This window comes from Sesamum indicum, linkage group LG1 (assembly GCF_026168435.1).
Source record: "Sesamum indicum cultivar Baizhima isolate 11 linkage group LG1, ASM2616843v1, whole genome shotgun sequence".
Lineage (NCBI taxonomy): Eukaryota > Viridiplantae > Streptophyta > Magnoliopsida > Lamiales > Pedaliaceae > Sesamum > Sesamum indicum.
This window is the reverse complement of record NC_142657.1, coordinates 17231537-17252549: the sequence shown is the minus strand read 5'-3', so window position 1 is coordinate 17252549 and position 21013 is coordinate 17231537. Positions and strand designations below refer to the sequence as shown.

Below are 21013 nucleotides of genomic sequence, written 5' to 3'. Positions count from 1 at the left end.
GCTCTATTAGCAGGAACTCAGGGTCCTATTATACGAGGGGCAATGCTCGCCACTTCATCACATGACAACCCCATAGAAACTATGATTCTGACCCCTTAGGACTTGAGAGAAAAACAATCAAAGTCGCCAACCCAGTTGCAGAAACAGATCGGTATGTACATCCAACATCGTTACATAACCTTTACCCACCAACCACAAGAATTGGGTTCTATTCCCATTTGTGAGTGTGTTTAAATACCACCACGCTTTCAGGAGGGATCGCCCGTTGGATGACTTCACAGAGCTGCTTCCCTCACCATGGCATTCAACCTACAAACTCATTCAGAATCACAAGAGAGATTGACTTGTGAACCAACTAATATTTCCCACTTCTAAGACATTATAAACATGACATAATAAAAGCCTATCCAAGAGTCAAAGGAGAAAGAAAACATAGAGCAAATAGAGGAGAAGAAAGAGATGTCGGCTCAATAAGAAAGCCTAAAGAAGTATAGCTGGACCAGCAAAAAATGAAACGTTAACAAGTGCAAATTAAGCAAAAATTCTTTCCTGACGGGGGAAACAAAACAGTTCAAGACAAAAGGTCTCGGACACGGACACGCCTTATTAAGAGTCTATTAAACAAAAAAATAAGAAAAATAAAGTAAACAAAATTGTTTGCTCACCTACCAACAACCATATGGCCGAGTTCTTATAAGTTACAAACTAAAACTTGGAACAGTATCAGCCTCACTTCCTTCCTTTATGTTCCTCTATAACAAAATATCATCATGTGTGCCTGTAGTAGGGACTCAGACCAGCTAGTAATCAGACCTCGATTGGTCCGTCAGTTAATACTAGTGTATTTGGTACAGGCTGCGGGAAAAAGCAAGTTTTCACCGCTTTCCGGCAGCTTTCCTTGCCGGAGGTGCCACATCCTCGTCATCTGAGGCAATGTCTCCATACTCCCACATACCAAGTCTCTTCTGTTGAGCTTCTGCCTGGAATTTTTCCAGTTCATCAAGAGCCTGCTGCCTGTCCTTGGGTTCCCATCTTCGCCTCTTCTCCAACCTAGCAAGTCCGTCCTGAAAAGATGATGTTGGGTCATAACAAGAATATAGTAATGGAAGGAAACAATTCATTGGATGATAAAATGGATGCAAACTATACTATCATTTCCTATGACGGGAATAACTTGTACCTGTAGCATAGTTGCATTTATGCTGGTATCAGTTTCAGCATCAATCAGAGTTACCAAAAATACGGTACCAGTTCCTTGTCCTTTAACTTTTCCAGCTGATGTGTCCCTTTCTTCTATCACAGCCCTAAATTCTTTTGGAGAACTTAATAGGTGTTCGCTCAGGCGAATAGCTGCTTCTTGACCGTAATCGTCCTCCAAGCCTGGGACCTTGACAAAGGCCAGACTGCAAAGCTGAGCAAGGCCAGGGGTAGAGGAGACCGAAGGATCAAGAGGACGCAATTGGCTGTAGGGAACAAACTCTTGATTTCCATAGTCGATGTAAAACACCTCAAACTTGTCATTTGCAGATTCCACAGCACCACGAGGGGTGTTGACAATCTTCGGAATGAAAATGAGAAAAGATGAGAAGAATATAGGAGTTAACATTTATCAAACTTAATGGAACTACATGACCAGTCATTTCTATTACCAAGTCAATCAGATGGGACACAGAGCAGGATGCATAATGCAGCTATTATATAATGCTACACCAACACACTTCAACTTCAACACAGGGCATCCACAAAACTTACTTTCAAAAAACAATTGCAAACTCATGTCATATGAAATTTACAGGATGACCTATTTTAAGTTGTAAATCTTCAACAAATATAAAGACTGAAAATGCATCGCATCTTAACATCTTACCATTGCACGGTTCCAAGAGTTGTCTGCACTAAACTGAGCCAGAACAATATCCCCCTTCTTAGGATTGAAGGCACCAATTACAGGACCTTCTTGAAGGTTCAATGAAGAGAGTTGCTTCTGAATAGAGGCCACTTTCTGATCAGCAACTGACTGAACATAAAATTTACCACCTCCCAGGACTTCGGTAACCACAACCTGAAAGAACATAGTTATACATGATTATCATACCGAAATAGAATGAATGAGGCGTACAGAGTTAAGATTACCGATATGATCCACCTACCTTAAACTCCTCTTTCTGTCTTCTTTCAGCAGTTGAACCATTAGAAACTTCCTCTCCCTCGACATAGTTCTCCCATATCTGTAATAGAAAACATTAGAAGAAGTGCACATAAAAGGACTTTTAAAATAAAAATATTTATTCACCTTCAACTTCTTCTGTTTTGCTGACTGCTCAGCTTGAACCAGAAGATGAGCATCTGGAATCCTGTCAAGGCCAAAGGAAGTTTGAAGCTTGGCCAAGCCAGCTTCCAGAAGTGGTATCGCCACATTGGTTTTGGATTCCCACAAGGTTCCCAAGAAAGTTCCAGTTCTGTCAACAGTCTCTACTTCAATCTGTATGCAAGAGGATCAATCTAACAGTAAGACACAGAAGCAAAAATAATAGATGATTAGGATGAGAGACAACCATAATACTACCTCGACATCCCTCTGCATTATTTTTCTCCTCATAAATGAAATGGCTTCATCAGAGTAGGGCTCATCACGGCCAGGACATCGAACTCCAGATAATGAGAAAGCAACACTGCATGTTGCCTTAGGAATATCTATTTTGTAACGATGTCCACTGAGCACATATTCAACAATGGCTGACATCCTCCTACTGCGTTGCAAAAATGGCAAGAAGTCCTTTGCTTTCTTTGCATTAGCCTAATAGATGTTTAAAATCCAGTAGCAGTAAACTCACATGCATCAGTCATTTTACATTTATTAACCACAAAGTAACTACCAAATGAAAAGGTTTATCCATTGTAGCATTTCTTACCGCTAGCAGGTCAGTTACATGCCGCACAGGAGGATCCTTTGCAGAATGCATGCCCTTCTTTCCAGCAATTGCACGTGATTCAGCAGACAGGAGAGCATCATAGTAGTTTGATCTCTCCTCAAAATCTCGGTGTCTAACAACAGTGGCATAACCACGAGCAACCAATAGCTCAGCGATATTTGTCCCCACCTGTTGGCTGCCTGCTCCAGAGGCTGCATCGTCTCCATCCTTAGGGGGATTAACAAGGAAGACAGATCCAAAATCCATCACCCTTGTATCAGTAGACGCAGATGCAGCAGGTGCTCCATCTAGCAAGTTAACCTTCCTGGAATACTCCATTGAAACATTCACCTAAAAGATGCACGTGATGTCAGCATCATAATATTTGAGTACAGGAAATAACATATGAAAAAAATCAAGAACCATACTTGACGGCCAATTAAGCGGGTTCTGAGAAACTCCTTAGCATCACGAGCATAGGGATCAGGTTTTTGATCTCGACGAGGATTACCCATTTTAGGGCCCCTTATACTTGAGAGATTTACTCGTCGCTCTGCAGAAGGATCTCCAAATGGCAAGGAATCATCGGCAACAATGATACAGTCTCCACTTACAACTTCAATGACCTGCATAAAGTAAGTTTCCATGAGAATGAAGAGTTCGAAAAAACAGAAGACCAATGAAGATTAACACCAGACAAACTCACTTTTCCTGTGAAGTTCTGGTCATGAATGGCCTTTGAGTTGGTTGCAGGGGGGACATAATTAGTCCAGATTCTTAACCGGGTCTTCTTTGCATGAAGTTCGGCATTCTTCAACCTCCGCCTAACATCATCCTCTAGCAAGCTAGCGCTCCATTCCACATATTTAGCCAAACCCTACAGCATCGTCACATTGAGGAATGGTGTAAGAATTAACTCTGGGATGATATCAACACACAAACCAGCCGAATAGGCATCATACAGTACTTTACAGCTACAGCAGCACAAACATTAATTGAACTAATAACAGAAAGAATACAGCAACAAGCCACAGACATAATTGAAAATGCCAACAAAATTTCAAATCAAATGGCAAAACAAGAATTTAATTTATCATGTTTTCAACACTCTTTGAAAGCAAACAAACTACTTACATTTTCAACAAGCTCCAGTGCCAGGTCCTTTGCTGTTTCACCATCAGAATAATATACTGAACCAGTCAAATTACTGAATTTGTCAACACCCTCCAACACAATCCTAACCTGTAACCGACAATATGACAAGCATGTCACCAGGACCTGACCGTCTAACCATTTTTAGATAGAATCTCAGTGCTTTAAAAATATACTCACATCTCTGTGCAAGACACGAATCTCTGTGAAATGTTTAGCTTCTTTGCCAAATGGATCCGCAGGAACTTCAACCATAGCTGCAGATGCATTGGCAGCAGCAATTCTCTGTGCTGACGTCAGTGGAGCACGAGCTTCAGCTGCAGAATCTCCATTTTGTTCATTAGAGGACACCTCGGCTCCAACAACAGGTTCTGGTGCAGCCCTTCTACCCGGAGAAGGCGCCTGATTGAAAAATTCAAATGTATAACATTAAGATATAGTAAGTGAAGAGTACAAGTTAAATACAAAAACTCTGTTCATAGAACATAGGCATTTAATATACCTGAACTCCTGCTACAAACACTTGGACATACTGAAATTCTGGCAGCAAATAAACACGAACTGTACTCCCATCACGAACCTGGTCCACAATAGCCTCCAAAGGACTACCTTTCTTAGTGGCCAATAAACCCATAGCATCGAAGTTACTAGGATCACTAAGGGCTGAAGGAGGCAGGTCTCTAATGGAGGCCTCAGCAGCACCTGGTGTCTGAATGCAGCAACAATAAGCCAGGATTATAATTCTAATCTCTTCTGTACAAAAAAACTTATAATAGAATACAACACCATCAAAACATCCAGAAGACCCAAACAGAATTGTCATCTTTCTGGAGGCACAAGAAGTGATAAAGTTTAATGCCACATAACTCGGTAGGTAAATGAATAATCATAAATAACAAAACATATACCGACCCTGTTCCAACAACCTAAACCTTGATCCTTGGCCTGTTCTTCAAGACGCAGCAACTCTGCTATGAAAGGACTTACTTCCCCTTTCTGTTGACCTTGTTGTCTAACCTGCATTAGACAAAGGAAAAAGGGCGTGTGGTGTAAAGCATAAACCAAATGGAAACATCAACACTTCAAATAAGAACCAAGTGCAACATATAAAACCTTTGCCCAGCCTGCAGCAACCACAATCAAGGCCAGATTCTTGTCCCCCAGGAAAACAGAGCCAAATTCCCTGTTTATGGACGGTACAGTGTAGTCCACTCTGAATGTGACCTCCTAAAAATGCAAGGACCAGATAATTTTATTCCATAATTTTTCAGACATTTTATGTGAAAGAACAAAAGAGGAATTCTTTTTGATGAATAGAAAAAGTGATTCTTACCTTTCCAATACAAAGCTTCCTTAAAAATTCTCTGCTGTCCCATGCAAACGGCTCATCAACGCCACCTCTCCGGGGGGCCTATAAATAGAAAAGAGAACATAAACACCACCATCCAAAGAGTAGATCACAAACTTACTGTACCATCCTACACATCATATCACACAGAATTGAACAGACCAGAGGATCATCTATAAAAGCAAAACTATCAAGACAACTAAGGAGTACATCTACTGAATAAATAAAAGGGGTTCACACTTTTAACACAAATGTTCTGGAAACAGCAGGCTAACTGGAAACATAAAACTAAGTACAGAAAATTGTAACAAGTTCAACCATGTTTCGAACCAGAATAGGTCTGTATACATGCAAATACATGTGAGGCGCTAAGACATAATCAATCAGGTATCGACTAGCTTCAAGCATGAAAAACAAAAGCAATAAAAGATTCAATATGTAAAACCCCATATTTCAGAATGTAAAAAGACAAAACCTGTAAAGAACTATAATTTCATGCACTTGGTTAACCTCACACATGTTCAGTCCCACCAAAAGTAAATCAAACAACTTTGTACATACTGCCAGCATACCAGCTTAGGAGCCATTAGTGAAGACAAAGTGACAGTCTTCTCTGGCGGAATCTCAGCCTTGGTGTTCCCCATTATCACCAAGCAGTCACCAGATGGAACAGCTTTAACGATCCCCCTCAACCATCCTGTAGCTCCAGCTGTTGATGCCATTTCAACAGCAAAGGCTGCAAAACGCAAATTTCAACCAAACAATGAAAATTAGAATCATTCCAATGGCGAATTTCACACCTATTAATAACATTACATATGAAAACCAGAAAAACATACAATTGAAAAAAGATAAATTCTGCCTCCTATTCCATTTCTTCTTCAACCACATCATATCTCCTTTTCTATTGATTATCATGTTTTTCCTTTTAGTTTTGTGACAGATATTATATTCACGACAACAATGGATAGTTCCAATTATCCTGAGCTTTAATTGCCCTAACCATCTAATAATAGCACCCCATAAAGACTAAAAAAGTCCAACTTCTCATACTTCTACAATCTTCAATTTTAACATTGAGTGAAACATCAACGTGGCAAAAAGATCAAACCTTTATTTATGAAACCAACTTGAGTACAAGTTAGGTAGAAAAACAAACAACTAAACTACGCAGACAAAAATCCATGTTAGTTTGAATCATTAACAAATTTCTGATAGAATTTAATCATTTTTTAAACATGAGAAATCTCAAGATCCATATGCAATATCAAATACACCAAACAGTCTGCACAAATTCACAGATCCATATAATGTGAAATCACAACACTCTATAACCTACTCATAACTAACGATACATCACATAAGTAAATCAAGTCAACTAAGACAAACATACGACATACTCAAAACCGAATCAATCCGTGATTCAACAAAAAATCGATCAAGTGATTAATTATTATCCAGCAGCTTTAACCCGATGCAGGTATGCAAAATTACACACACACACACATCACCAAAAGCATACAAGCAAAATTCAGTATTACATCTAAACGAGCACATGCAAAAACACAGACACACATATTAGCTGAGAAAAGCGAGAGATCTGAAACTCAAACCTCAACGATCAGCACAAAAACACACACAAGAACATGAAACGAATCAAAACATCTCAATTCACCAAACAAAAACGCATGCATTACCAAAAACAGCTTCAAATAACTGAGATCTGGAAAATATACCTTTAAAATCACCAAAAAGTTGCGATTAAATCAAAGGCAGGAAGAGATTGAGAGGCGAAATAAGATCAAACCGATCCGATTTCCTTTTCTATTACAACGAATTCATCAAAACCAAATCAAATTATTATTACTTGAGAAAAATAAAAAGAAAAAAGTAGGAAACCAAAACTCAATTGAGTTTCCTTCTCTTTCTCTTAACTCGGAGCGAAAATCGAGAGGGTGTGTTTGTGAGAGAAAAGGCCCTGGACGGCGGATCGGAATGTGCATATATACGGATGTGTATGTAAAGACTGGTCTTTTATAGCCGAGTAAGGGGTAGAGACACATAACTGAAACTCGCCTCGTGTTTCGAACAGAATTACAGAAATGCCATCGGATTCCTACGATTTTATTCTGCTCCAAATCTACCTAAAAATTACATTATTTTCCCGATTTAGAATTTCTCTGAATTCTGATTGGTTACAATATATGAAGCAATTAATAGTTAAGCGATAAGGACATGAGATTTTAGTTGGAGTGACGAGTCTAGGCTGCCAGGTGGATGAGCCGGCCAATGGGGACGCGCCATGTGGAGATGAGTGTCAATTTGCACGTAGGAGTCCACGCTAGTGCCTTTTGTGTTTTGTGGGAGGTTTCTTCCCATCCCAACTTTTAGTTAATTTTATTGGTTTTTCTTTAAAATAGTAAAAATTGTGAAAAAGAGATGGATTGGCATTAGAGTTGCTGTTGTTGTAGGAAACTAATGAGTGATTAATATTCTTTGGAATTTATCCTCAATTCTACTCCTCACTACTCCCTCTCCACATACCACACAATTCTATTTCTATACTCATCATTTTCAATTACAATTTTTAAATTAAAATAACTAATAACTATATAATACAGAGATATATTAAAAATACAAGTCAATTTTGTTCATTTCACAAACTATATTTATCTAAAAAATTAGGTAAAATTTGAATTATATTATTAACTCATATACCCAACAAAAAAAATTGATAAACAATCATATAATAATCTAAATTTAAATGATTACAGAAACTATCTTATTATTATGTATGTGGCAAAAGGAAATTTAACTTTGCCTCAATTTGACATGCAATTTGCATATTTCATTATCAACATTGATTTTAAAACAACTAATTTGAGTAAAAAAATAATTATGCCATTTAAATTCATAATTAATTGTGCAAATGCATATTATAGCCAAACTTAAAAAAATTAGAGAATTATTTCTAGGTAAGCTGAACAATTAGATGACAAATAATTTTGGTGGAACTAAATTCTGCTACCAAAATATTATCTTAATGCAATTTAATCCTAAAAGTGATAGTTGGAAAAGGCCAAACAAACAGCATAATAGATTGGCATCTGCGTTCAAAATACAAATTTGACATGTCCAATCATAAAGCTAAATATACACTTTGAGAATTTATTACAACGTCTCGCTTGAACCTAATTTGCTACTTAAATGTTGAGTCCGTAATCACAAAGCTACTGAGGCACAAAGTGAACTACGACAATCCCTTATAATCTAATCGTAAATCTGTTTTTACAAATAAATTGGTGTCGTGTTTAAATCAATTCAGCTCACGTAATGTTCCTTACAAAAAGGCACAACTTATTTCACCAGAACCGCTACTGCAATCAATGAAGATTTTGTTTGCTGAAATATTTTTGTTGATAATAGTGCTCAACAAATATGATTAGTTTATATGAATATTTTGAGAGTTTGTATATGAGCCATGAGATGGTTAAAGTGCGTTGGTTTGGAGCGTAGGAAGACACGTTCGTCACGCAAATTTTAGGCGCGTTTAGGATTGTTTAGTTAAGTGTTTATTATATTTTTGTTGAAATATTTTTTTGGTATATGAAAAAAATTATTATAATTTATACTCTTGAATTACTTAAACTAAGCTCATTTAAATTTAAATTTAAGAAAATTTTGAAATAAGAATTTTAAATGACTTCATTTGAAAAAAAATTAGAAATCCATCCATATTAATCAAATTAACATAATTCAAAATTAGAATATAAGGATTTAAAATTTTTTAAATTTAGAATTATCCAAATATATATAGAAAATTTATTATTAAAAATTTAAAATCCACTACTTCAAATTATTCAATCCAAATGCAACATAAGCTTTCTTCGCTCCAATTTTTGCATCTTACTAATAAAAAGCATACATATTAAATTTTTTGGTAAATGACAATGTCCTCCATTGATGTTTGTCACATTTACAAATACCCCCTTGTTATTTAAAAAAATTACAAGTTGAAAAGTACAGAACTCTTCGTTGCGTCGATAATACACAAGTCTACGTATTTTTTAGTTTGGATAGTTTTGGTGTATTAATGATGGTATAAATATTAGGCTAAAACTATGAAATTAAATTCCTAAAATATAGAAAAGGATAATTATATTTACAACCCTAATCTATGATTCATTTATTCAAACCATCCCTATCTTTTGTATAATTACGTAAATTACTTTTGACAGGTAAAAGGCAAGAGTAGTTTGTGTAATGATATTCATATTTTTTGGGGCGATACATGGAATTTTCTAAAAAATATGGATGACTTTATATAAATAATGTTGTCATTTCTATTGAAATTAATATTTATAATAAACTATAAATTAAGAGGCGTAGATAATTGTCTATAGAAACGCTAACCAGCAACATGAGTTAGGAAGATAACTACCCAACTATAAAAATAAATTCCTCTCAATCGGCTTTGCTACTATAAAATCATGATGCCTATAAATAGATTCATTCTACAAATAAGGACATATGTGTGTATTAATAAAATGGCCTTAAGTATGTGCCATGTCAAGGGCCAATTTCTTTTCTTGAAAGTGAACAAACTTTCTTTCAGATGATTCCTTGAAAGTTCCAACTGTGGATGAGATAAAGGTCATCATAAAGTGATTCTCTAACTTGGTACAAATTTGCAAATTTTAAGAATATATACCAAATAAGGACAACAGCCCATTGATAATTCTTCACTCTTGTTTAAGTTGGAATGTATAATTTGTTCCAATAATTGTATCGAAATATGGGTGTTGGGGTATGTTCCGAATAAATTACTGAAAAGATTGCTCGTCAATTATTTATACTAGTCAGAGCGCATTTAAAAATTTTAATAGAAATCGATCTTGAATAAAACTGTTAGTGTAAGAGAATTATATATTATTTTATTTCAATATTTGTCAGTCAAAGCTAATAATTTATTTATTTATTTTTAGAGCAACCTAAGAATTGATAATGCACCTTCAAGCCCAATGGCTGAATGTAGGTGACTATTTCATCAAATCAGGACTTGTATCATTGATGCTATATTAGATATGATGTTCTACTAATTTGAAAATAAATATTAGGATAAGTTATATTTATACTTGTTCAAGTTAGATCCACATGCATAAACAATTTTTACCTTTTGCAAATTATATGTAAACTTCAAGAAGGGAGTTTGTGTAATTTTTTGTACTGAATAGTAGATGTACTTGTAACTACAGTCACAACATTAAGGGAAGTACTTGCAATGTCGTAAACGGGCATGAAGTATTTGTATATTTTCGGTTTAATTTACTGAATTTGCAATCAACTGCTGAAAGTTGATTTGTTTCAACTCATATTTATGAAACATAAGTCAACAAATGAAAATTCACACAAATTTTTTTTCGTTTGATTGTATTTAATACTCGATTCGAATTTAATTTGATTGGTGAAAAAATAATAAACACATGTGATTTTTCCAAACTTGATATGTAGATTTTTATGAGTTTGAACAATGACTTGACTGACTTCCTTACATCCTCAAACATGTAGAAAGAACTGAATCTTAGTTGGAAGGAACCAGAAACGATATTTCCCTTCTCTTTCACGTGCAAGCTGCACAAGAGAATGAAAGCCCATTTATGAATGAACCCATAAATTAACAACAAAGGGAAAAAACAAAAGTGGGGGTCGGCTTTTTTGTTGGTATTTGGTCGGATCGTAGTGGTTTTATTTACTCCTCTCCTCTCTCTCGCCTTTATGAAGTTGGAATTAATTGGTGGGACAAACAAGTTCATCTTATTTTAATAAAAAAAAAAGAAAAAAACAATCTTTTTTTGTATATAAAAATAAAAATAAGAAAAATTACATGCTACCGTATAATATTGATAATGTGCAAAATACCATGTGAAAAAAAAATTATCAAATTATCTCATTGTCTAAATAAAATTGAAGCAATTTACTCGGAGGTGTGTAACGCACTCGCCCCTGTGGCGAAGGAAATCGTGTGCAGCCCCACAAGTGCAATTTGGCAACAACTGCTGTAACCAGACATTTGCAACCAAAATGCTAGAGAAACATGAGAAATATACAGATTATTAGCAATTGAAACTGACTGCATTCCTGCTCCAGGAATTGTGAGTTGCTTAGGCGTTTCAGTGGAAACAATCCGTAAACTATGGTTTACGTCGCTTACTCAGTGTTTTATTCTTCAGAATCATAAAATGACATAATGGAGTGGTGGAGCCACTGTCTATGGAACCTATTGCCTAAGTCAAGAATTGGAAGCACCACTTGGAGTCTGTGATTAACTCCGGCAAAAGGACAGCCGACCTCACAGATAAGTCTAGCCCATCTTTCTTTCAAGCAAGTACGCTTTCTACAGCATAAGCAACCTCTAAACACAATACTGCAGTGGAGTGAAGTGAACTCCAAGGTTTAAGGATATTTTACTTGCACTAGTTGCAAACCTTGAACCCCTCTAAATATATATGTTGAAAGTTGCTAAAAGAGAACATGTTGTTTATCATCAGAATGGCTGAAAGCATCAATCTGAATACTGTCTTGGCCTTGCTGACATGTTTCTCGACCTCCATCCTATTCTGCTCGGCAGGAGACAGCGATAACCTCTACGACGTCTGCCCTACCGACACGACGCACCGGAAGATCTTCATCAACGGCTTTCCCTGCAAGGACCCTCTAAACGTGACGGCCTCAGACTTCAAGTCCTCGCTGCTTAACGAAGCTGGCGACACGGACAACTTCTACCGCTCGTCTATGACCTTCGCCACTGCCGCCGAGTTCCCGGGGCTCAACACCCTTGGCCTCTCAGCTGCCCGGATAGACATAGAAGTCGATGGCACGGTGATGCCACACGCTCACCCGAGGGCAACGGAGATGATCTTCGTCAGGGCCGGAGTTGTGGTGGCTGGATTCGTCGACTCCAATAACCAGGTGTTTCAGACACGTCTCGACGAAGGAGGGGTGTTTGTGTTCCCAAAAGGGCTGCTGCATTACTGCTTCAACGCTGGTTTCGAGCAGGCCACCCTTTTCTCGGTTCTGAACAGCCAGAACCCGGGGCTTGCCAGCATTGCAGGTGCAATGTTTGGGAGTAATGGTGCAGATGCAAAGGTGATGCTGATGGAGAAGCTGAAGTCCAAAGGGGATTTGAATGGGGTTAGTAGTGTGGATTTGTTTGGGTAGAGCAGGGGTGTGAGATTGGGCTGTTGGAGAGAGTTTCCTCTGTTCGGACTTGTTTCTTGACAAATGCATGTGTGCGCAATTGCTATGCGTTTAGATGTTGAAGTTTGAATTTTTTGTTATCTTTGGATTGAGGATTTGTGTTATTATTCAACATGTGTACATGTACATCTGATTATGAGATTCCACAAATAATTGAGTAGGTCTTTTGATTCTCCCCTTATTTGTCTGCAAATTTATTGATACGTTATTGTAAAATAGTACCGCATTTGGTATTTTATTTGATAAATGTATATATATATATATATATATATAATATAGAGTTAATTATATTTAAAACCCAATTAAAAATATAAAACTACACTTTCCTCCTGCACTCCCTCTAAAAATTCCTTATTTACACCCGACCTCATTTCATTAGGGTTTGAACGGAAAATACTGACCCTAATAAACAAAACGTTATATAAATTTTCAATTTGCCCCTTGTTTAACATTTATATATATATTTTTGCACTATAAAATGATAAATGTAATATACATGTATATGAAGTGAGGTTAAAATCATTACATTTTTTCTTTTATAAGTATAAAATTATTACATGAAAATGTTCAATGAGATATAAAATTAAAAATCCATGTAATTGGTTTTACTAACGCTGGTGTCTTTCGTCCAAATCCTAATGAAAAAAGATTATGTGTAAACAGTAATTTCTTCTGAGAGATTGTAAGTGCAATTTTAGAACTTGTCCGTGCGAAGTGTAATTTCATATTTCTAAGGGCTTGGATTAATACACCTTATTATATATATAAAATTCAATTTTATACACATAATTTGGTGTATTTAAAAAAATGTAAGATAAAATATTGAGTTGTAGTGAAAATTCCAAATAATTTATAATTACATTCGGATTGAGAAATATGTATTTGTATTTCCTAACTACTTTATTAAGTGAATATGATATTAGAATAATTTAAATTGCTATGAAAATATAGAGTTTTAAGAGTTGAAAGTTATGTTTACAACAAAAAAGTGCACTAGATTTGATATTTTGTCATATTAATTGATAATTTCAAATTTTTATTTAATATTATATAATTTTATAAAATATTATGAGGATATTTATAATTTTTTAAATAATAATAAAATATTTATAATTAAATCAAATTTTAAAAAATATTGACAGTAATTTAACAAAAAAAAAAAAAAAAGAAATTACAACTAAGAGCAAAAAGGTGAAAGATGGAATTAAAACAAAACAAGGAGGCGATTGATTCTGCTAATAAAAGCAGAATATTACGCGCCAAAACCTGAGACTCAAGACTCCTCTGGAGCATACAAACCGGAAAAAACTCACTCTTACATTTCTCCATAGCGAAGAATTTTCTTAAAAGCGAAAAGAAGAGCATAAAAATGATGTTGCTTTGGTTCGTGTTGGACTTGCGGAGCTTGTCGCCTCCTGTTCTTCGAGATCTGAAGCAGGTATGCACACTAACCTAAGTTATACACATGAATTGTTCTCGAACAAGTCAATTTTATCGATTGCAGTGTGAAATTCATTTTCTCGATAAGATCAGATAAACTCAGAATTATTTCGTAGATGAAATTGGATTTGATTTCGATTTTCACTTGATTTTTTCTACTGTACCAGTCGTTGTTGCAGCTTGCAAATTACTATGCAGTTTCGTGCCGGAAGATTAACAATAGTTCTGATAGCGTTCATTCGACTTCGAAGCCTCTGCTTGATTGCATTGGACTATGCTATGTCTTGCGGAATCGAACTTCTTGTTCTGATGAGGTATTTCCGTTCAACTATTGTACCAACTCTTAAACTCGGTGCTGTGCCTGTATAACTTATTTTTATATTATTTCCGTTTTTCTAAAGCTGATTATAATATAGTTTAAGCTATCCTTTTGGTTCTTCACTAAACGAAACATTCAACTTAGGTTTTTGGTCATTCAATGCGAGCAATAATTTTCTATTCTTGAGCGAAATAATAATTAACTGTCTAGAGGTTGATGGTCTAGAGGTTGATGCTCTGAGAAAAGCAAAATTATATTGCATGTATACATGTTAATGCTTCAACTTATCATTGGAGTAAATTCTTAATGGAAATTTCTAAAATGTTTTACTCACACTACTGCTGTACTTCCTTCCTCTCTGTATGTGCCTTACATCAGCTTTTGGATTATCATGGTTTTTCTTTCTGTGCGTTACACAATTTCAGGAACTGTATGCAATGTTGAGTTATTTTAGTCAAAAAGTTGAAATACTTTTTGTACTTTCCTGTATGCCAAAATATGATGGTCTTATTTGTTCCCTAATTTTATTTTCTGTGCATGAGAAATAGTATTTCTTCTCAAATTTTTCATTCAAAGAGTAAATTGACTGATGATAGAATTTAAGAGATGGGAAATTTTACTGTGTACAGCTGAAGATTGCATATGCTCCACATGGAAACTTCAATCTGCGTGATCTTCACCATGCTCTGAACAATCTGCCCACTGATGCTTTCTTGCCTGAATACAGTAATTCTGTATGCATATATAAGGGTAATATCTTTTCTGTTCCTTCATTGTGCTAGAACTTCTTATGATAATCACATGCAGCTGTATTTGTGGGAAACAAACTATTAATTTTGACCATAGTTCTTATGGCTCAATTTTTTATATTTTATTATGATTTGTAGCAGACCTGAAGCTGGCAGATGTTCTGAGTGCAAAAACTATTTACGCTTGGGGAGATCATGATAAAAATGTTGCAAGAAAAGTGATCTTTATAAGTTCTTGTCTTGTTGATACCCTGGACTCCGTGACAATGAAAGCTCTGACAGTGAGCCAATTTTCACCCGTCTATTCAGTTCACAATGTTAGCGATTATATTTAATAATCAAAGACTTTTTTGACAGGATGCGGTTGACAAGCGTATTTCTATGGAATTTATTTTGTTGGAGCAAACATCAAGCTACCTTGGTGATTTCACTGAAAATATCAACCACTTAGTGAAGCAAATTGGTTCTCTGAAAAACTGCTCATTTCAGACATGTGTTCCAAGTTAAGCACTTGTTTAACAAGTTTTAAATCTTAGATTTTTACTATTTATGGATGATAACTTCTTGTTTTAATATCACTATATATTAAACACAGAATAGTTTTGACTGTACACCCCTCTTTATTTGTAATAGAAAAGGTCAAAGTTGTTGCATTCTTCTAAAATTTCTGCAATGAGAATGCCACATTATGGCCATGGTGTTGCACCAAATCTTTGATTGGGATTTTTCTTTCTTGAGTTATAATTGTCCACTCTTTAGGATCATTATATCAGCTCAGCATAAATGATGGATTGCCTGGAAAGAAATAATAATTTTTCTGGTTGGGGAGGAAGAAATTACCTTTGTGGTTTACCTGCCATACCTGGGCCAATGTTCAAGATCTGGTAGGGTGTTTCTTTAACTTTACGAGCCAAGGAAAAATGAGAATTTTCATTGTCTTGAGTTAGGTAAGGTGAGAGTACTCTATCTATCAGATTAGAGACAGAGTGAATGTTAAGAGTCCACAATCTTGTTACCCAGAATTGTATTGATGTGCAAGAAATTTTCATTTGAGACGTTTATGGAAATTAAATTTTCAGATCAACAGGTACTGCATGGCTTTGCAAAAAGATGGTTTCAGGAGTTAAAGGATGACAAGGAAGAACCATTACAAGCTCATTTTATCTTCAAAACCAATTTAATAAGCACTCTGAACCAGATATCCTGCAACTTGTGCACATCTTTCAATCCCATAGTTGATGAGTTCATTTTTTGTCAGGTATCTTTATATCTTTCATGGAAACGAAAAATGTTGCATGAGAATTTTATTGATTCTGGAATTCTGGATGTTTTCTCCTAAGATCCTGAGATCTGTACACTATTCCAGCATAGCATACATGCTTAAACTATTGCTTAATTCTATGCTATACACATAACATGTATACACTTATGTAATACCTCAAATTTGCACTAATTAAAATATCTGAGACAGAACTATAAAGTTTAAGTACTATTATGTTATTGGGACAGCTAAAAATCCATTTACTTCGAGTGATATATACGTTGAACATCTGCTTATGGAGGTTAAACTAGCTTGAAGTGCTAGTAATCAGAATCGTCACTATTTAGGAGCTCGGAAGCAAAATATTCTGAGTTGGCTTTTACCAAGCATTTTTTACATTGCCCGTTCCTGTCATAATGTAAAGATTACTTTTCCATAGTGTTGAATTATTTTGGGTTAAGAACTGCAAAACTGCTAAAATATTCATGTTTGAGATAATGCATCTGGTGCACCAATCAGTATTCTTCTCTTGAATGAAGAATCATTACTTTACCTCCATTTCACTTGCTTCCAATGGGGCAGTGTGTTAACTGTGATTATGAAATGTGCATCACAGTAGTATTCTATTTAAGCAGACATGCAGATGCCATGGCATTCCATTGGACAACGCAAATGTGAATGAGACCAAGAGGTCTTCTTCTTGTCCAGTAACCAATGATGATCTTGGAGCTTTAGATATAATTGAGAACTCTGTCAGGGTTGGTGAACAAACAACACTATATATGCCCTCATTCCGTGGCAGTCCAAAGCTAAAGCAAGTTTCTTCACGTATTAACTTCATTGTCATTCAGAGAACCAACTTAGGATCTCTAAGTGAAGGTACATCTCTGAAAGAAGGCGGATTTGTTTTGGCAGGATTCACTTTGTGCTTTATTTGCATGTCTGAAGTTAAGTTACCTTATCCTATTGCATTTTCCCCCAAACAAATAAGGCTCCACTGGGTTAAGTTTATGCTCGGACAAACAGAATTTCCGTTTCCTTTTGTTTGTGGCAAAGGTAAGGTCGGGTGAAATTTATGTGTGTGCAATGATGTTGCCGAATCCCCTCTTGTTGTAGTTGTTGTCTTTCATTGTTGCGAAGATAGTAGATCTCCCCTTAACTAGACAGTTTTATACCTAGGAATTTTAGCTGCAAATAATTCTTTATTTTACGTTCTCTTATATTTATATCTGTTGATCGGGTCTCGACAGGGCTAATAATGGGTCCCACCTACTTTGTTACTCCATCAACTTTGCATGATTCAGATGAGAATGACAAATCAGAGCAAAACAACCAACGTGTGTGGATAGCTCTCTTAATCTTGTGTTCATATTTTTCTTTGTCGGTATTGTAGTATACTATTTCTCATGAGCTGAAACTGATTTCATCTTTCATGTATTCTGGTTTGCAGTCTTTCAGGCGGTATGCAGTGTCTTAAATTCACTTGATCAGGGTTTGGTTTGCTCTTCTAATTGTAACATTGAAACTGCAATGGAGATTTCATTCCGGTGCTATTATATTCTTTTACCTTCAGACAAAGGGCTGATGCTTCTCAGGGTAATTGCTTTCTGAGTCTCTCTTCCCATCTCTGTGGATTGTGTACTCTGTGTGCATATCCTTTAAGAGAAACTCTTTTTTTCTTTTACTTTGAGCCTTCAAAGTCTTGATTATTTCTTCACCTTTTCAGAATTTTGTTTCGCTTCTAATTCAAATTTTAAACTACTGAAAGAATTAACAGAAAAAAGGGTTGAAATGCTTATTACCACACTAGTTACTGAAGGAACTTTTGATAGGAAAGAAATTGTGGTTGATGTGATTAGGACCTTTTGTCATTCTGTTAAATTTACAAGTCAACTTCTTTTTTCTTGTTTCCATTGTAACAGTATCATTGTTTCTCTCAGAAACTTCACCCAAGTTCCTTCCCATTTCCTTCTTGTCAATTTTTAATCAATATCTGTATCAAATATGTAAATTTTTCAGAGGCTTTCCGCATCAGAGGAATTTTTGCCTATCCCTGATGTCAGCCAATTCATTAGCTCCATTGCAGTTGAAGAGATTGAAAACACAGTTCAAGCCTCTTTGCTGAAGGTTGAATCCTACTATTTCTATGTTCTTTAGGATTACTCTTTTAACATGTGCAATTGCATTTTTGGTTTCTAATTTCTATTTCTGAAGCTACGTGACAGTATTAAGGTGCAAAGACTGAAGTTCTTTTCTTTGATAATTGCACAGGCAGAAGTTGATAATTTAGCTCATTATTTTGGTGATATTCATGATCGTTTTAGCCCATAACAACTTCTCTTTCTTTTCGCTCTCATAATAAACTGCAATGTTTTCTTATTCCCAGTTGGGGGTAAGTGACTATAATCCAATCCAGCATGACAGAGGTCTTCATCAAAAACTGAACTTGCTTGTTAAAGAAAGCCTGCAATTTGGGTAATTATCTCGTGACTCTTGTATTTAAATTTCTGTCAGCAAAAGTACAAGTATGCCCATGTTTAATTCCAAACTCTTCTGAAAGGGAAGAACTACTGCCAGTTATTGAAATAATAACTTTGCAAGAGAACAAGTATGCCCAAGTTTAATGCCAAACTAACGGTTACAGGTCCCAGATTATGTTTACAAGATTAGCTCCAAGTCTGCAGTGGTTAAACCGATACTCACTGAGAGTTGGCAGGCGTGCCATAGAGAAACAAATTCAGTCATCTGCCTCATCATTCAACTCCATTTTTAATGAACTGACAGAAAAGTCTACAAGCAAATAAGATTCTAGAAAAAATGCTTATTAGAATGAATTTACTTGTTGCAGATTTCTTAAAGCATTGACAATGCTATTATTGTTGGTGGTGAGTAGACTTAGGAGCTGAACTTGAATCATACTACAAGTAATATAATAATAAAACAGTAGGTTTTAGTTCTTCAATGATTTCTGGGTTAACAGTGATGCCTTTTGTTGTTACCATCTCGAAGCATATCAAGCATTAGTCACCATCTTTGTGTTGCAGGGCTATACTTCCTAAAAGCAAAGAAGTAATCTCATCATCAAACTCCAACCTCCGGAGTCCTGAAGCTCAACCGCCAATACAAGCAGCAGGCACAGTTGTCATCCCAGTAGATGAATTGTCACACTTTGATCCTAAACCTGAAGAAAAGAAAGCTGGACCATGTCTTACAGAAGAATGGGAACAACTTGTCGTCACCGAACTTAAAGGCATACATTCTCCAACATGCATTTCCAACTTAAAGCTAGATCAAGTGGTTATGTCACCATCACAAAGTAACAGGCAAGTGGATGAGAAAACTTCAAGAATCCTTGAGAGGCTGGAACTCCCTAGGCAGCTAAAAAGAAAAGCAGTTTCACCAACAATGTCAATCACTCTTTCTGCACCGGCAAAGAAGCCCCTGATACCGTATAAGTCCACCGACACTGCAGATCAAGGCCCAATATTAAGCCAACCAATAAAGCCCAATTTCCAGAGGATAAAGAAGGGAAGAGATAGCAAAACAAATCATATGCGGTAAATCTTCTACTTCATTTACTATCAATATATGCCAAATTATTGCATGTTCTATGTCCTCTTGGGATAGATATCGTACACACTCACCATGCAAAAGATATTGTGGGATAATGTTCTTTGGGTAACTTTCATTTGCATTAAAAGATAACTTTTTTTGCTAGAACAGTATAAGTTGCACTTAACAAGTATGGTTTTGTTTCATAGTCAAACAAGACTGAGGTTGTTCAACATCTTCATTCCTTAATATAGCTACTGGTGTGGGTAAAATTATACGAACATTTATACTTCTTCTTTAGGATTATCTTTCATCTTATTAACTCTTCGCTTTAGTGTTTAGTTACTCCACCTCATGTATAGAGTGCTGAGATTAAAACATACAGTTTATGTAGCCTATGAGGTTTCTTTAAACACCATCACCACAACTCGAATAAAATTTCGATGACATTTCATTTTATTTCTTAAACTAGAACATGTGAATGTACACTATTGTTTTGTGAAATAGTTTAAACATGCGACTTCAGTAGTAAGCAGAATCAATTGGATTTAGGCTCCAAGATTCAAATTGCCCTCTGTGTGTTTTTTCTTTTATTAGATAAGATTGATTACATTAAGGTACATTTAGACATTAAATGCTGATTAAATACATCAATTGTTTAAAACTAAAAAATGCATCCAAAAGAATAAAAGTTGTTATACTTACATATATATATATATATTCATGAGAATTGAATTCATAATGCTATAAAATTTTATCATTTGAATAACACCTAATCGCTTTTTATCATATTGCGAAAATAGACTTTATAATATTATACTACTGAACATTAATTTATATACAATACACTAACGCGTCCGTAATTGGTAAAACAAAACATATTGTGGTTCCAACTCGTTTTATTTGTCTGGTCCCATTAGTTGAGATGTGCTTTGATTTGATTGGTAGACAAAAGTTGACATGATGCGATGACATTGCATTTTTACCTAAGATTTAGTTGGTCGGGCTTTTTTAATATATTTG

At 35.6% G+C, this 21013-nt stretch overlaps 3 protein-coding genes across 4 annotated transcripts; 2 read left to right on the top strand and 1 right to left on the bottom strand.

The window, feature by feature from the left end:
• Positions 1–531: 531 nt before the first annotated feature.
• Positions 532–7426, bottom strand: LOC105165478 (ribonuclease TUDOR 1). Its single transcript, XM_011084506.3, has 17 exons — positions 7149–7426; positions 5985–6148; positions 5398–5475; positions 5178–5291; positions 4977–5081; positions 4567–4773; positions 4245–4466; positions 4047–4154; positions 3619–3789; positions 3341–3538; positions 2913–3263; positions 2567–2797; positions 2294–2482; positions 2151–2228; positions 1868–2062; positions 1181–1558; positions 532–1064 (listed from the first exon to the last, which is right to left on the bottom strand). The coding sequence occupies exons 2-17, from the start codon at positions 6132–6134 to the stop codon at positions 876–878; spliced, it is 2964 nt and encodes a 987-aa protein (XP_011082808.2). The 5' UTR covers positions 6135–6148; positions 7149–7426; the 3' UTR covers positions 532–875.
• A 4279-nt stretch (positions 7427–11705) lies between these two features.
• On the top strand, positions 11706–12850 carry LOC110012404 (RmlC-like cupins superfamily protein). The gene has a single exon (XM_020695835.2). It carries the CDS (start codon positions 11944–11946, stop codon positions 12628–12630), a length of 687 nt encoding a protein of 228 aa, XP_020551494.1. The 5' UTR covers positions 11706–11943; the 3' UTR covers positions 12631–12850.
• Positions 12851–13896: 1046 nt separating this feature from the next.
• Positions 13897–20296, top strand: LOC105165470 (uncharacterized). 2 transcript variants are annotated; one of them, XM_011084493.3, is made up of 12 exons: positions 13897–14107; positions 14277–14423; positions 15058–15178; positions 15319–15458; positions 15535–15679; positions 16257–16435; positions 17074–17317; positions 17689–17775; positions 17889–18034; positions 18458–18565; positions 18825–18913; positions 19483–20296. In XM_011084493.3, exons 1-12 carry the CDS (start codon positions 14039–14041, stop codon positions 19997–19999), a joined length of 1992 nt encoding a protein of 663 aa, XP_011082795.1. In that variant the 5' UTR covers positions 13897–14038; the 3' UTR covers positions 20000–20296. The 2 variants fall into 2 exon arrangements, with proteins under 2 accessions (XP_011082795.1, XP_020548014.1); XM_020692355.2 differs by lacking the exon at positions 18458–18565.
• Positions 20297–21013: the final 717 nt, after the last annotated feature.